The sequence below is a fragment of the Anomaloglossus baeobatrachus genome, chromosome 3 (genome assembly GCF_048569485.1).
Source record: "Anomaloglossus baeobatrachus isolate aAnoBae1 chromosome 3, aAnoBae1.hap1, whole genome shotgun sequence".
Lineage (NCBI taxonomy): Eukaryota > Metazoa > Chordata > Amphibia > Anura > Aromobatidae > Anomaloglossus > Anomaloglossus baeobatrachus.
Genome location: NC_134355.1, coordinates 565,344,049 through 565,359,682, shown reverse-complemented (window position 1 = coordinate 565,359,682; position 15,634 = coordinate 565,344,049). Strand labels below are relative to the sequence as shown.

The 15,634-nt window shown below is 49.2% G+C and overlaps 1 protein-coding gene across 1 annotated transcript; it reads right to left on the bottom strand.

Annotated features, from left to right (window-relative positions):
• Positions 1–217: 217 nt before the first annotated feature.
• Positions 218–5,142, bottom strand: LOC142297303 (protein kinase C delta type-like). Its single transcript, XM_075341544.1, has 5 exons — positions 5,068–5,142; positions 1,335–1,588; positions 1,078–1,140; positions 367–918; positions 218–242 (listed from the first exon to the last, which is right to left on the bottom strand). The coding sequence occupies exons 1-5, from the start codon at positions 5,140–5,142 to the stop codon at positions 218–220; spliced, it is 969 nt and encodes a 322-aa protein (XP_075197659.1).
• Positions 5,143–15,634: the final 10,492 nt, after the last annotated feature.

Genomic DNA, 15,634 nt, shown 5'->3' with positions numbered 1-15,634 from the left:
CATGGGTCAGGAGGCAAGAAGTTCTGGGCAGTTGGCACGGGCTCATCCTGGAAGAAATCAGAAGAAACATGAAATTTCTATCTTCCAGATCTTCTGTTATCTTAGAGGAATGGTCTTTATCATGAACTATTCCCCTAAGTAACATCAGATACAATATTCTGATATAATAGGTGTCCTGTGTGTGCAGTGGTCACTCACCAGATGGTCGTGGTTTCTTTCACAGTCCAGATCTTTTCATCCACCTAAGAAAATCAGAAACAACATAGTTATTAACAGAAAAAGGGAAAAAAGACAAGTTGGATGATGATTACTGCAATGTTAGAACAACACCTGATGGGAGTTGTCCCCAGAGGAGGAGGCCCTTACCTGGCCCAGCTTGGTGACATGTAGGTAAATTCGGCCACTGGGTGATGGACTTGCTGCTCCGGCCACTGCAGATGATGGTTCTCCAGAACTGGCCTGAATGGTATAAATGGCGGCCGTGCTCTCCTTCTCTCCAGATCCTCCCAGCCGATGGTGTTAAAGAATGGATGCGCTCGGATGTTACCGCACACACCCAGCCGCTTCTGAGGGTCTTTGCGCAGCAGTTTCTTGATGAGATGTTTCACTTCAGCATCAAGCCAGGATGGAAACTTTGGCTTTTCGGTGGTGATGGATTTGTAAGCCATTTTCTTGACTGGGCCATAGTAAAATGGGGAGCATCCTGTTGCCATCCTGGACACTACAATCCCCAGGCTCCACCAGTCCACTGCTGCGCCATATTGTTGTCTATGAAGCACCTCAGGGGCCATGTAAGGGAATGTTCCCGTCACTCCAGAGATGGTATTGGAGGCGGTGACGCCATCAATGGCGAACCCCAGGTCGATTATACGGATGTGGCCATCTGCATCCAACATGATGTTTTCTGGCTTGATATCTCTGCAATGAAATAAGAAAACAGAGTAAGAAATCTGCTCAGTGATATAAGAGATGGGTGGAGGGTCACTGGAAGGTAGAATAGCCAGACAGCCCTCCAGGAAAGTGGGGGGCAATATTTCTAGCATTCAAAGGGGACAGAGAAAGGAAAGTTCTGCTTACCGGTGGACGATGTTTTGTCCATGGAGGAACTGGAGGCCACATACTATCTCTGCTGTGTAGAATCTGATGAAGAGAACAGAGTGAATTATCAATGTCGTCAAATCCTTCTGAAACAATCCCCATATACCATGGCACCCCACCTCCTGAATCCAGAACCCTAAAAATAAGTCCTGCTAACACTCCCTTAGCTACATCTCGACCCCACGTTGTTTTCCATCCTTTTAGGGTTTTTTTTAGGTATTTTTCTGCTCTCTCACCTAACATTGCCGATGTTCAGGCAGCCGCACATTCTGATCAGATCATCCAGGCTGCCACCGGGCAGATACTCCGTGATGAAATAGGCCCTGCTCAGAGACTGATGTGCGGCATAGAGGTGGCATAAGAACGGGCAGTCTCTGGCCGCCAGGAGCATCCGCCGCTCTCTCATGATGATGTTTTCATTGTCCTCCTTTTTGGTGATCATTTTAATGGCCATTTGGATGTTACGGCCGGGGACTGATGCCAGGACCACCTGGAAAAATAAATGGAAAATACTTAGAAGGTGTCTGAAGGGGATGGATAAGATAAGGTCAGGACAAGGGCAGAGCAGAGTTGACCCGGCTTTCCTGCATGCCGGGGGGTCCAGGGCGCGAGTCGTGCGAGCAGCATCAATTGCTGCGCGCAGGACAATAAAAGACCGCACAAACCAACAGCGCAGAGTCCTGCGATCGAGCTGGTCTCTATAGAAACTGAGTGAGGGGCAAGGGGAGAGCTGAGATCCTCGGGAGCCCATCGGTGGTGGGATCTGATAGGGGGATAACCAGAGACGTAGGGCCAAAGCTTAAGAGGAGGAGCTACATCCCCGCAGGCGACATCTTGCCCACGAGGCTGCTGCAGTAGCACAAGACCTGCCATAATATACAAAGGCAGATAAACCGGAAGCTAACAGCGGGTTCTAGTTTATTAACCCCTGCCTCACTGATGCAGTCATTATAACAGGGGAGAAAATAAGTTGGATATTTGGCCAATTCTCTGCCCCTTGGACTGGCGTTTTTGAAGCAACATCCCTACACTCGTACATGCAGAGGGACAACAAGTGTCACTAGGTTCATGTCACTGTGACGTCTCCATAATCTACAGGGAAGCTCCATATTCACAGAACTTACCATGGATACATTTGTGGGCAGGGGCAGCTCCATGCAATTAAAGGTAGTAGAATGTAAAGGCGTAATCAGAGGTGTATCTAGGCTTTCCAGCACCCGGGACAAAAATGCAGTTTGGCGCCCCCCCTCCCCTTTCCCACTCACCAAGCACTTTGGGTGGTCGTCATGTGACCAATCACTCATATGTGATTTTCACACTTACAGTCATGTGATGATGAGCTTCTCCTAATAATTCGCTCAGTGTTCAATGAGAAATGTATAGATCTGAAAATAAGGAGCGCTGATAGTGTAACACCAAAATGATCGGTGGGGTATACCTGAAAAATATACACTCACCTGGATCAGTTGTGACAGTCACAACCACTAGTGCGCATGAGATAATGGCGTCTGCTGCAGCCCCACGTGGATGAGCATACAAGATAGGGTAGAGAGGGGGTTAATGCCGCGCATCAGCCGAATGAAGGCGTATATTGTTGATGAAGATGAGTATTCTTTTATTTTATAGGTCTACGCGTTTTGAGGTGAAAACCTCTTCCTCAGGACCAGTGCATCAACAACAAGTCTTGTTGTTGATGCACTGGTCCTGAGGAAGAGGTTTTCACCTCAAAACGCGTAGACCTATAAAATAAAAGAATACTCATCTTCATCAACAATATACGTCTTCATTCGGCTGATGCGCGGCATTAACCCCCTCTCTAGCCTATCTTGTATGCTCAATGAGAAATGTAGAAAGAAAAGCTAATTGTCAGATGCATGTATGAAAGTCACATATGAGTGGAGTAGCCATGTGATGACTGTAGGAACTAGCGAGCAGAGCTGAATCCTGACAGTGAGAATATTACATGCTATTAGAATTGATGATACTACACTGCTTAATTTTATAAATTAAGAGCTTGTCCAGGTTTGAGATGAATGTCTGCAGTGAATCTATTTGTGACTTCAGGCTTCTGAATTCTTACCATGCATGCTCTGCACACTTTCAGGATTCTCCGGTGTCAGTGACGAGAGTGGACGATCATGTGAGCACAAGTATGAGATTTATATACGTCTGGCCAGATTCTGATTTGATGTGTTCAGCCTCAGTCTGTTCATTTTCATTGAGCATGTCTTTTCCTCATCTATGTAAATCGCATACTTGCAGCTTCGTAACCTCCCACTCTCACCGCCGGCACCAGAGAATCCTGACAGTGTGCACACTGTGAGAATTCAGAAGTCTGCAGTCACATTGAGTGACACATGGAGTGACTGCAGACTCATCACAAACTTGGACAACCCCTTTGAGGCTCCTAACATAAATAAAAACATATTAACCCTTAACTTGTCAGACAGCACAAGACTTTATTAACCCCTTCACGAGTGGCCTATTTTTCGCTTTCCGTTTTTTTTTTGTCGCCATTGTTTTTCCCAGAGACGTAACTTTTTTATTTTTCAGTCAATTTGGTCGTGTGTGGGCTCATTTTTTGTGGAACGAGCTGTACTTTTAAATTAAATCATAGGTTTTACCATATAGTGTACTGGAAAAAGGCAAAAAAATCCAAATGCGGAAAAATTGCAAAAAAATGTGCGATAGCACTATTGTTTTTGACATATTCTATTCACTGTGTTCACTATGTGGTATAACTGATGTGTGGGTGTGATGCTTCAGGTCACTGCAAGTTCGTAGACACCAAACATGTATAGGTTTACTTTTATATAAGGGGTTAAAAAAAATCAGAAATTTGTCCGAAAAAATTGTCACACGTTTTACGCCATATTCCGTGACCCGTAGCGTTGTAATTTTTTTGGTATCTATGGTTCAGTGACTGCTTATTTTTTGCGTCTCAGGCTTCCGTTTTTAACTGTACTATTTTTGCGCAGATGCTACGTTTTGATCGCCTGTTTTTGATTTTGCGCAAAATTTGTGGCAACCAAAAAACGTAATTTTGGCGTTTGAAATTTTTTTGCCACTACGCCGTTTACTGATCAGAATAATTGATTTTATATTTTGATCGGGTGTTTCTGAACGTGGCGATACCAAATGTGTTTGTATTTTTTAGTTTTTTAACCCTTTAATTTTCAATGGAGCGAAAGGGGCGTGATTTGAACTTTTAGTTTTTTTTTTAATTTTTCATTTTTTAATTTTTCATTTTACTAGTCCCCCTAGGGGGCTATATGGATCAACAATCCGATCGCTCTGCCATATCTGCTGATCACAGCTTTGCAGCTGTAAACCGCAGATATGCTAATTTTCTGCTTCACTCAGCTCTGGGCCAAGTGAAACCAAAAGTAATTCATGTGAGCTACAGGAGTCATCACATGACCCTGTGCTACCATGACAACCACCGGAAGTCACATGATCACGTCACGTGACTTCCGTAATTGGCCGGTAAGTAAATATTTACCGCTGATGCCGTTATAATGGTGTTGTCATGAATTGACAGTGCCATTTAAGGGGTTAAACAGCACGAGCAGATAACGATTCTGCTCGTACCTAGCAAGCACAGATCTCAGCTGGTAAAATCAGCTGAGATGTGCGCCGATCGCGGTGTGCTGCCGGTGGCAGACGGTGGCCCTCGGTCGTTATGGGGTTAAAGAGATTGTCCACTACCTTAACATTGAAGGCCTTTCCTTAGGATAGATCACCAATGCCTGATTGGTCGGGGTCCGGCACTTGGCAACTCCACCAATCGCCTGTTCTTAGTGCCGTGTGGGTTGTAGCAGGAGGCCGGAAGAGCTCAGTTCTGGATCTGCTCTGTCTTCTGATAGTGGTAGCAGCCTCCTATTAAAATCAATGAGGTGGATGTGCAGTTTCGGGCTGTGAATACTATCAGATGACGGAACAGATCCAGAAATAAACATTTCCGGCTACCTGCAGCACTTGCTTCTCATACCATGTCACTATATTCTGTGTCCTCGAAATTTCTTTCCCCTGTTTTCTCCCCATATTCGAATACATTCCCCCAATCACTCCCCATATTATGTCTGTCAGGGCCGGCTCCAGGTTTTTGTGGGCCCTGGGCGGAAGAGTCCCGGTGGGCCCCATCCACACGCAGACACACACACATACATATACATATTTAAAGACAAACTCACAAAAATACGTATAGAACTGACATATCTATACAGTCATATACACTGACATACATAGATACACATCATACATGCATACATACACACACAACACAACTCTGCTAGATACATACATACAGACACATACAGCTCTGCTGGATACATACACACATAGCTCTGCTACATACATACACACATAGCTCTGCTACATACATACACACATAGCTCTGCTACATACATACACACATAGCTCTGCTACATACACTCATAGCTCTGCTACATACACACACAGCTCTGCTGGATACATACACACATAGCTCTGCTACATACATACACACATAGCTCTGCTACATACACACACAGCTCTGCTGGATACATACACACATAGCTCTGCTACATACATACACACATAGCTCTGCTACATACATACACACATAGCTCTGCTACATACATACACACATAGCTCTGCTACATACATACACACATAGCTCTGCTACATACATACACACATAGCTCTGCCACATACATACACACATAGCTCTGCTACATACATACACACATAGCTCTGCTACATACATACACACATAGCTCTGCTACATACATACACACATAGCTCTGCTACATACATACACACATAGCTCTGCTACATACATACACACATAGCTCTGCTACATACATAGCTCTGCTACATACATAGCTCTGCTACATACATACATATAGCTCTGCTACATACATACATGAATCTGCTACATACATACACACATAGCTCTGCTACATACATACACACATAGCTCTGCTACATACATACACACATAGCTCTGCTACATACATACACACATAGCTCTGCTACATACATACACACATAGCTCTGCTACATACATACATGAATCTGCTACATACATACATAGCTCTGCTACATACATACATGAATCTGCTACATACATACACATATAGCTCTGCTACATACATACAGACATAGCTCTGCTACATACATACACACATAGCTCTGCTGCATACATACAGACACACACGTAGCTCTGTGGGGCCCACACACACAGCTCCAGGGGCCAGCACATACAGCACCGGGGGGCAGGGCATACACCTAAGGGGGGAGAAGCCCATACAGCTCCCCAGGGCCCATAAATCGGGGGCGGGGAGGGCACATACCTCTCAGGTCACGGTGGAGAGGGGGCCCACAAAGCGCCGGAGAGGGGGCCCACACAGCGCCGGAGAGGGGGCCCACACAGCGCCGGAGAGGGGGCCCACACAGCGCCGGAGAGGGGGCCCACACAGCGCCGGAGAGGGGGCCCACACAGCGCCGGAGAGGGGGCCCACACAGCGCCGGAGAGGGGGCCCACACAGCGCCGGAGAGGGGGCCCACACAGCGCCGGAGAGGGGGCCCACACAGCGCCGGAGAGAAGAGCTGTGCTGGGGGTCGCTGGCTGGCACTGCAACTCCTTCATCTGTGGGACTGAGCAGGCCGGTCGGTAGCTCCGCGCACAGATGAAGTTCAAACCAGGAAGTCTGCGCGCCTTAAAGGGACGGCGCTGCAGATTCCTGCCGAGGACTGCGGAACTCGGCCCGGGGGCAGCAGAACTAAGGCGAGGGGGCCCCGGCCAAGGGGCACCAGAACTGACGAGGCCGAGTGGGCCCCCCCGGCTCTCCAGGGCCCCGGCATTTGCCCAGGTATGCCGCGTGCTGACGCCGGCCCTGATGTCTGTATACATCACCTCTCACCCTTTCTCCCCATATGTCATCCCTCACCCTCACTCTCCTATACTATGACTGTATACATCACCCCTCACCCTCACTCTCTATACTATGTCTGTATACATTACCCCTCACCGTCTCTTCTCTCCCTATACATCACCCCTAACCCTCTCTCTCACCATACTGTTTCCAAAGATACTTCCCTCTCATCTTCTTCCCACCACACTGTGTCCACAGATACTTCCCTCTCTACCCCATACTGTGTCTAAAGATGCTGCCTCTTCCCATCCTTTCTCCTTCATACAGTGTTTATAGATACTGCCCCCTAACCACCCTCTGTCCCCCCAATACTGTGTCTTCAGATAGTTCCCTCTCCCCACTCTCACTCCCCCATACTGTAAATATAGATTGACAGCTGCACTCAGAGAATAGCCAGCTCCCACTACAGGGCAGAGAAGTGCTGCGAGAGAGATTTTTACAGCCCCACATCAGCCGGCCTGACAGCGCCCCCATGACAGTTGTGCCCGGGGCAGATGCCCCGCCAGCCTCCCGCCCCTTAGATACACCTCTGGCGTAATCAAAATGCACCCTCATCACCAGATGCTCCCTCCGAGGCGATTATGGATGCACCTCAGGCCACTGATCACGCCATTGTGGACCTTTTGATGCCAGTTATTGATGGAAGGTTGGCAGCTTCTCAGACCTCTCTGGATGTTACAGTTATAAGGAACTTTCTTTTCCCTTCTTTCTCCCCTCTTCGTGTGTAAAAACCCCTGTACCATAATACCTGATATGCTCATTGCTACTTCCAATGTTTAGGGATTTCCCCATATTAATGGGGTGTACTATTTGTAACAGGGTTACTGGTCCTATAGTCGATGGGAGGTATGTGTCGCAGAGATGGTTATCCTCTGTAATGTAAGCCCGGGAGTAAGCTCCAGTACATGTAGTGCTGGGAGAATATTAGGGCCGGGTTTTACGAGCAGCCGGAGAGATGGGTGGGTCTGGCTGCTCACATACCTCCACTTCTGGGTCTGGTTGTGGATATAAAAGGAGACCAGGAGTCTCATAGGGTGTCTGTGTTTGGGGATTGCTGGACTCTAACAGAGAGGAGCTCTGTGTGAAAGTGGACTGTTTATGCCGAGCGGGCACGCCCGCAGTGACACGGACTTATGTTTTTTTTTTGTTGTTGTTGTTTTATACCTTTTGTGGCCGAAAAGGCTTGCTTTATGTTTCTGCTGAAGCAGGTTATGAGACTTTTAAAATAAACCTGCTGGACTTTTCTAATGAAACCGTTCCTGTCCTTACCTCAACACGCAGCCAAGTGAGTAGCCTTGTTACATTTGGTGTTGGTCTGCGGGCAACGTTCCCAGGAACAACGTGTGACGGCGGCAGGAGCAATATATGTCCTGGGTGAAGGCGGCTGTGAGTGGCAAGGCTGATTCACCCAAGATGGAGGACGTGATTAAACACCTGGTGCATGCTCAGCAGCAACAACAACAAGCCCAGCAGGAAACCAATAGGCTGTTGTTACAACAGTTGCAGCAGCAGCGAGAGGAACAGCAGCAGCAGATTCAACTTCTTGCAGAGGCGATACGTGGTCCGAGAACTGATCCAACCCAGATACCAGGTGAGGACTCATGCATCCAGAAGGCGGTAAGGAATGCGATGCAGAAAATGACCCCTGGGGATGACATAGAGGCCTTTTTAACGGTGTTCGAGAGAATTGCCGAGCGTGAGAAACTTCTGGAAGTACTGTGGGCGGAGGTGCTGGCGCCATACTTAACAGGGGAGCCGCAGAAGGCATACTATGACTTGGCCCAACACGATGCGCAAGAATATGTAAAATTAAAAACCGAAATCTTGGCTCGCCTGGGGGTGACAATGACTGTCAGGGCCCAACGGGTCCATCGCTGGGCGTATCACTGTGACAAACCGCCCCGCTCCCAGATGTTTGACTTAGTACACTTGGTTCTACCCCAGCACAGATGGTGGAGCGAGTGGTAATGGATCGGTTCGTGCACTCCCTTCCGAGACCGATACAGACATGGGTTGCCCAGGGTGATCCCCAGAATGCTGACGACCTGGTCGGTTTGGTCGAGCGATACCAGGTGGTAGAGGGGTTGTTGGGGAAGCCACAGAACTCACCCTCTACATACTGGGGTTCCCAACAGGGGGTGGATACCCAAAAAGGGGCGTGACGTTCAAGGACAAAGGGGGAACCGGAGCTAGTACCGAAGGTTTCAACTGGGGACATAATTTGCTTTAGATGCCATGGCCCAGGTCATATTGCTGCCCGTTGTCCCCTGACCACCGAACAGATGGAATGTAACTTAGGTCGGCGGCGCTCCTATTACGCATATCCGGCCTGCAGTGTGGACTGTCCCTCCAGTGAGGGGCCACAAGCATGTCCCGTAAAGGTAAACGGGGTGCGAATGACTGGTCTATTAGACTCGGGGAGTTTGGTGACCCTGATAAGGGCCACACCCCCGCTGAACTTGATCCCAGGAAAGAGGATTGGAGTCCGCTGTATCCACGAGGATGCGAAAGACTATCCTGTGGCCAGAGTGATTATTGAGACGATGCAAGGTTCTGATTCCCACGAAGTGGGCGTGGTCCCAGACTTGTTGCACCCCATTATCCTTGGTCGAGACTTTTCCTTATTTTGGGACTTGTGGGGGAAGGGGGACGTGACCGGAGGCTCGGAGCAAAGCCAGATCGCTCCAAACGAAGCCCCACCACAGCCGGTGTCTGACTGTTTCCCTTTGTGTGTGCTTGTGGGTGATGAGGAGGAGACAACGTCTCCTGAACCAGATGTTCCTGAGTTAGGGGTGAGCATAGAAAACTTTGGGTCTGCCCAGCATAGGGACCTAGCTCTGAGGGAAGCATTCAATAGTGTAACAGTCATAAATGGCATAGCTCAGGAGCCCGGAGCTGACACTAGATATCCATATTTCATGATGGGCGGGGATTTGTTGTACCGGGTCACAAAGATAGGAGAGGAAACAATTGAGCAGCTGCTAGTCCCAGGGCCCTATAGGCGGAAAGTGTTGGACTTAGCCCAATCACATATCTTTGGTGGCCACCTGGGCGTAGATAAAACTCAAGAAAGGATTACTAGAAGGTTTTTCTGGCCCGGATGTTACCGTAAGATCAGGGAGTATTGCAGGTCCTGTCCCACCTGCCAGCTAACCGCTCCAACTTCTCATTTCCGCAGTCCCCTAGTGCCGTTACCCATCATAGAAGTTCCGTTTGAGAGAATTGCCATGGACTTGGTAGGTCCTCTTGTCAAGTCTGCTCGTGGGCACCAATATATATTGGTGGTCCTCGATTATGCAACACGCTACCCGGAAGCAGTGCCCCTGAGAAACTCGTCGGCCAAAAGTATAGCCCGTGAGTTGGTTCACATCTTTGCCCGGACAGGGCTACCAAAGGAGGTCCTGACTGACCAAGGGACCCCTTTCATGAGCAAGGTGATGCAGGAGTTGTGTAAAATCCTCCAGATTAATCAATTGAAGACGTCGGTTTACCATCCACAGACGGATGGTCTAGTGGAAAGGTTTAACAAGACATTAAAGAATATGCTCAAAAAGGTAATTGAGAAGGATGGCCGCGACTGGGACTGCCTGCTACCGTATTTACTATTTTCTATCCGGGAGGTTCCACAGGCCTCTACTGGCTTCTCTCCATTTGAACTCCTGTATGGCCGACACCCCCGGGGACTCTTAGATGTAGCCAAGGAGACCTGGGAAGCCGAAGTGACCCCCTACCGAAGCGTCATTGAACACGTCGCCCAGATGCAGGAGAGGATGGCTAAGGTAATGCCCATCGTAAAAGAGCACCTCCTCCAGGCACAAGAAGCTCAAGCAAGGACCTACAATTGGTCTGCCAGAGTGAGACAATTCAGCCCCGGAGACAGGGTACTCGTGCTGATTCCGACAGTGGAGAGTAAGTTTCTGGCCAAATGGCAGGGCCATATGAAATAGTAGAAAAACTGGGAGAAGTGAACTACAAAGTACATCAACCCGGGAAGCGGAAACCCTATCAAATCTACCACATCAACCTTATCAAGCCATGGCAAGACAGGGAATCCCGGGAAACCTCATGTTTGGTGGCCAAGCCAAAAGATAACATTGAAGATGTAATCGTGGCAGAGTCGCTGTCGAAAGCCCCAAAAACAGCAATGTCGAGAGTTACTTCAGCAGAACAGAGACCTGTTCTCGGACCTACCTGGATATACCCAGGTAATAGAACATGAGGTTCTGACGGAACCCCACGTGCGGGTGAACATAAAACCCTAACGAATTCCTGAGGCTCGGCGAGAGGCGATCTCCAAAGAGGTGAAACGAATGCTGAAACTAGGAGTCATCGAGGAGTCCAAGAGTGGTTGGTCCAGTCTAATTGTCCTTGTGCCGAAGCCGGATGGGGAATGGAGATTTTGTAACGATTATCGGAAGCTGAACGAAGTCTCCAAGTTTAAAGCATATCCGATGCCTCGTGTTGACGAGCTGATTGAGAGGTTGGGCCCGGCACGGTATATAACCACCCTGGATCTGACAAAAGGATATTGGCAAATTCCCATGTCACAAAATGCCAAAGAAAAGACCGCCTTCTCTACGCCTGACGGATGCTTCCAATACACCCGGATGCCGTTTGGACTGCAGGGAGCCCCGGCCACCTTTCAGAGGGCCATGGACCAGATCTTGGCACCCCATAAAGATTACGCAGCGGCATATTTGGACGACATTGTGATCTTTAGCCCTGATTGGGGAAGCCATCTGGGAAAGGTCCAGGCGTTGTTTGATGCACTGAGGAAGGCGGGGTTTTCTATAAATCCGAAAAAGTGTGCCATGGGAAAAGAAGAGGCCAAGTATCTAGGCTATGTGGTAGGCAGAGGTGTAATTAAACCCCAAATTAACAAAGTGGATGCAATCCAGAACTGGCCAAGACCTCTTTCGAAAAAGCAGGTCAGGGCCTTTCTAGGAATCGTAGGGTACTATAGAAGATTTATTCCCAACTTTGCTGTGGTAGCTGCACCTCTGACTGACCTCCTTAAGGGGACAAAATCAGCTATGGCCAAGTGGACCTCAGAGGCGGAAACGGCATTCCAGGAATTGAAAGTAGTATTGTGTAAACAACCGGTCCTAGTGGCACCCGACTTCAAGAGGGAGTTCGTGGTCCAGACGGATGCCTCAGAAGTTGGATTGGGAGCGGTCCTGTCTCAGGAATTACACGGAGAAGAACATCCCATTCTTTACCTGAGTAGAAAACTGTCGCCTTGTGAGAAGAATTATTCTATCGTAGAAAAAGAATGTTTAGCCATAAAGTGGGCGGTGGACACCTTACGATACTACCTGCTGGGTAGGCAGTTTCGGCTGATCTCGGATCATGCAGGTGGATGAGGGAGAAAAAGGGTAGGAATGCCAGAGTTACTCGTTGGTTTCTAGCCCTGCAGGATTATAGCTTCCATGTTGAACATAGAGCTGGGCGGCTGCATGGTAATGCTGATGCCCTATCGAGACTCCCTTGTCTAGTGGTAGAAGGTGCCAAGCCCCACGGCTTTGGGCAGAGGGGGGAGGTGTGTAACAGGGTTACTGGTCCTATAGTCGATGGGAGGTATGTGTCGCAGAGATGGTTATCCTCTGTAATGTAAGCCCGGGAGTAAGCTCCAGTACATGTAGTGCTGGGAGAATATTAGGGCCGGGTTTTACGAGCAGCCGGAGAGATGGGTGGGTCTGGCTGCTCACATACCTCCACTTCTGGGTCTGGTTGTGGATATAAAAGGAGACCAGGAGTCTCATAGGGTGTCTGTGTTTGGGGATTGCTGGACTCTAACAGAGAGGAGCTCTGTGTGAAAGTGGACTGTTTATGCCGAGCGGGCACGCCCGCAGTGACACGGACTTATTGGGTTTTTTTTGTTTTTTTTTTGTTGTTGTTTTATACCTTTGTGGCCGAAAAGGCTTGCTTTATGTTTCTGCTGAAGCAGGTTATGAGACTTTTAAAATAAACCTGCTGGACTTTTCTAATGAAACCGTTCCTGTCCTTACCTCAACACGCAGCCAAGTGAGTAGCCTTGTTACATTTGGTGTTGGTCTGCGGGCAACGTTCCCAGGAACAACGTGTGACGGCGGCAGGAGCAATATATGTCCTGGGTGAAGGCGGCTGTGAGTGGCAAGGCTGATTCACCCAAGATGGAGGACGTGATTAAACACCTGGTGCATGCTCAGCAGCAACAACAACAAGCCCAGCAGGAAACCAATAGGCTGTTGTTACAACAGTTGCAGCAGCAGCGAGAGGAACAGCAGCAGCAGATTAAACTTCTTGCAGAGGCGATACGTGGTCCGAGAACTGATCCAACCCAGATACCAGGTGAGGACTCATGCATCCAGAAGGCGGTAAGGAATGCGATGCAGAAAATGACCCCTGGGGATGACATAGAGGCCTTTTTAACGGTGTTCGAGAGAATTGCCGAGCGTGAGAAACTTCTGGAAGTACTGTGGGCGGAGGTGCTGGCGCCATACTTAACAGGGGAGCCGCAGAAGGCATACTATGACTTGGCCCAACACGATGCGCAAGAATATGTAAAATTAAAAACCGAAATCTTGGCTCGCCTGGGGGTGACAATGACTGTCAGGGCCCAACGGGTCCATCGCTGGGCGTATCACCGTGACAAACCGCCCCGCTCCCAGATGTTTGACTTAGTACACTTGGTTCTACCCCAGCACAGATGGTGGAGCGAGTGGTAATGGATCGGTTCGTGCACTCCCTTCCGAGACCGATACAGACATGGGTTGCCCAGGGTGATCCCCAGAATGCTGACGACCTGGTCGGTTTGGTCGAGCGATACCAGGTGGTAGAGGGGTTGTTGGGGAAGCCACAGAACTCACCCTCTACATACTGGGGTTCCCAACAGGGGGTGGATACCCAAAAAGGGGCGTGACGTTCAAGGACAAAGGGGGCACCGGAGCTAGTACCGAAGGTTTCAACTGGGGACATAATTTGCTTTAGATGCCATGGCCCAGGTCATATTGCTGCCCGTTGTCCCCTGACCACCGAACAGATGGAATGTAACTTAGGTCGGCGGCGCTCCTATTACGCATATCCGGCCTGCAGTGTGGACTGTCCCTCCAGTGAGGGGCCACAAGCATGTCCCGTAAAGGTAAACGGGGTGCGAATGACTGGTCTATTAGACTCGGGGAGTTTGGTGACCCTGATAAGGGCCACACCCCCGCTGAACTTGATCCCAGGAAAGAGGATTGGAGTCCGCTGTATCCACGGGGATGCGAAAGACTATCCTGTGGCCAGAGTGATTATTGAGACGATGCAAGGTTCTGATTCCCACGAAGTGGGCGTGGTCCCAGACTTGTTGCACCCCATTATCCTTGGTCGAGACTTTTCCTTATTTTGGGACTTGTGGGGGAAGGGGGACGTGACCGGAGGCTCGGAGCAAAGCCAGATCGCTCCAAACGAAGCCCCACCACAGCCGGTGTCTGACTGTTTCCCTTTGTGTGTGCTTGTGGGTGATGAGGAGGAGACAACGTCTCCTGAACCAGATGTTCCTGAGTTAGGGGTGAGCATAGAAAACTTTGGGTCTGCCCAGCATAGGGACCTAGCTCTGAGGGAAGCATTCAATAGTGTAACAGTCATAAATGGCATAGCTCAGGAGCCCGGAGCTGACACTAGATATCCATATTTCATGATGGGCGGGGATTTGTTGTACCGGGTCACAAAGATAGGAGAGGAAACAATTGAGCAGCTGCTAGTCCCAGGGCCCTATAGGCGGAAAGTGTTGGACTTAGCCCAATCACATATCTTTGGTGGCCACCTGGGCGTAGATAAAACTCAAGAAAGGATTACTAGAAGGTTTTTCTGGCCCGGATGTTACCGTAAGATCAGGGAGTATTGCAGGTCCTGTCCCACCTGCCAGCTAACCGCTCCAACTTCTCATTTCCGCAGTCCCCTAGTGCCGTTACCCATCATAGAAGTTCCGTTTGAGAGAATTGCCATGGACTTGGTAGGTCCTCTTGTCAAGTCTGCTCGTGGGCACCAATATATATTGGTGGTCCTCGATTATGCAACACGCTACCCGGAAGCAGTGCCCCTGAGAAACTCGTCGGCCAAAAGTATAGCCCGTGAGTTGGTTCACATCTTTGCCCGGACAGGGCTACCAAAGGAGGTCCTGACTGACCAAGGGACCCCTTTCATGAGCAAGGTGATGCAGGAGTTGTGTAAAATCCTCCAGATTAATCAATTGAAGACGTCGGTTTACCATCCACAGACGGATGGTCTAGTGGAAAGGTTTAACAAGACATTAAAGAATATGCTCAAAAAGGTAATTGAGAAGGATGGCCGCGACTGGGACTGCCTGCTACCGTATTTACTATTTTCTATCCGGGAGGTTCCACAGGCCTCTACTGGCTTCTCTCCATTTGAACTCCTGTATGGCCGACACCCCCGGGGACTCTTAGATGTAGCCAAGGAGACCTGGGAAGCCGAAGTGACCCCCTACCGAAGCGTCATTGAACACGTCGCCCAGATGCAGGAGAGGATGGCTAAGGTAATGCCCATCGTAAAAGAGCACCTCCTCCAGGCACAAGAAGCTCAAGCAAGGATCTACAATTGGTCTGCCAGAGTGAGACAATTCAGCCCCGGAGACA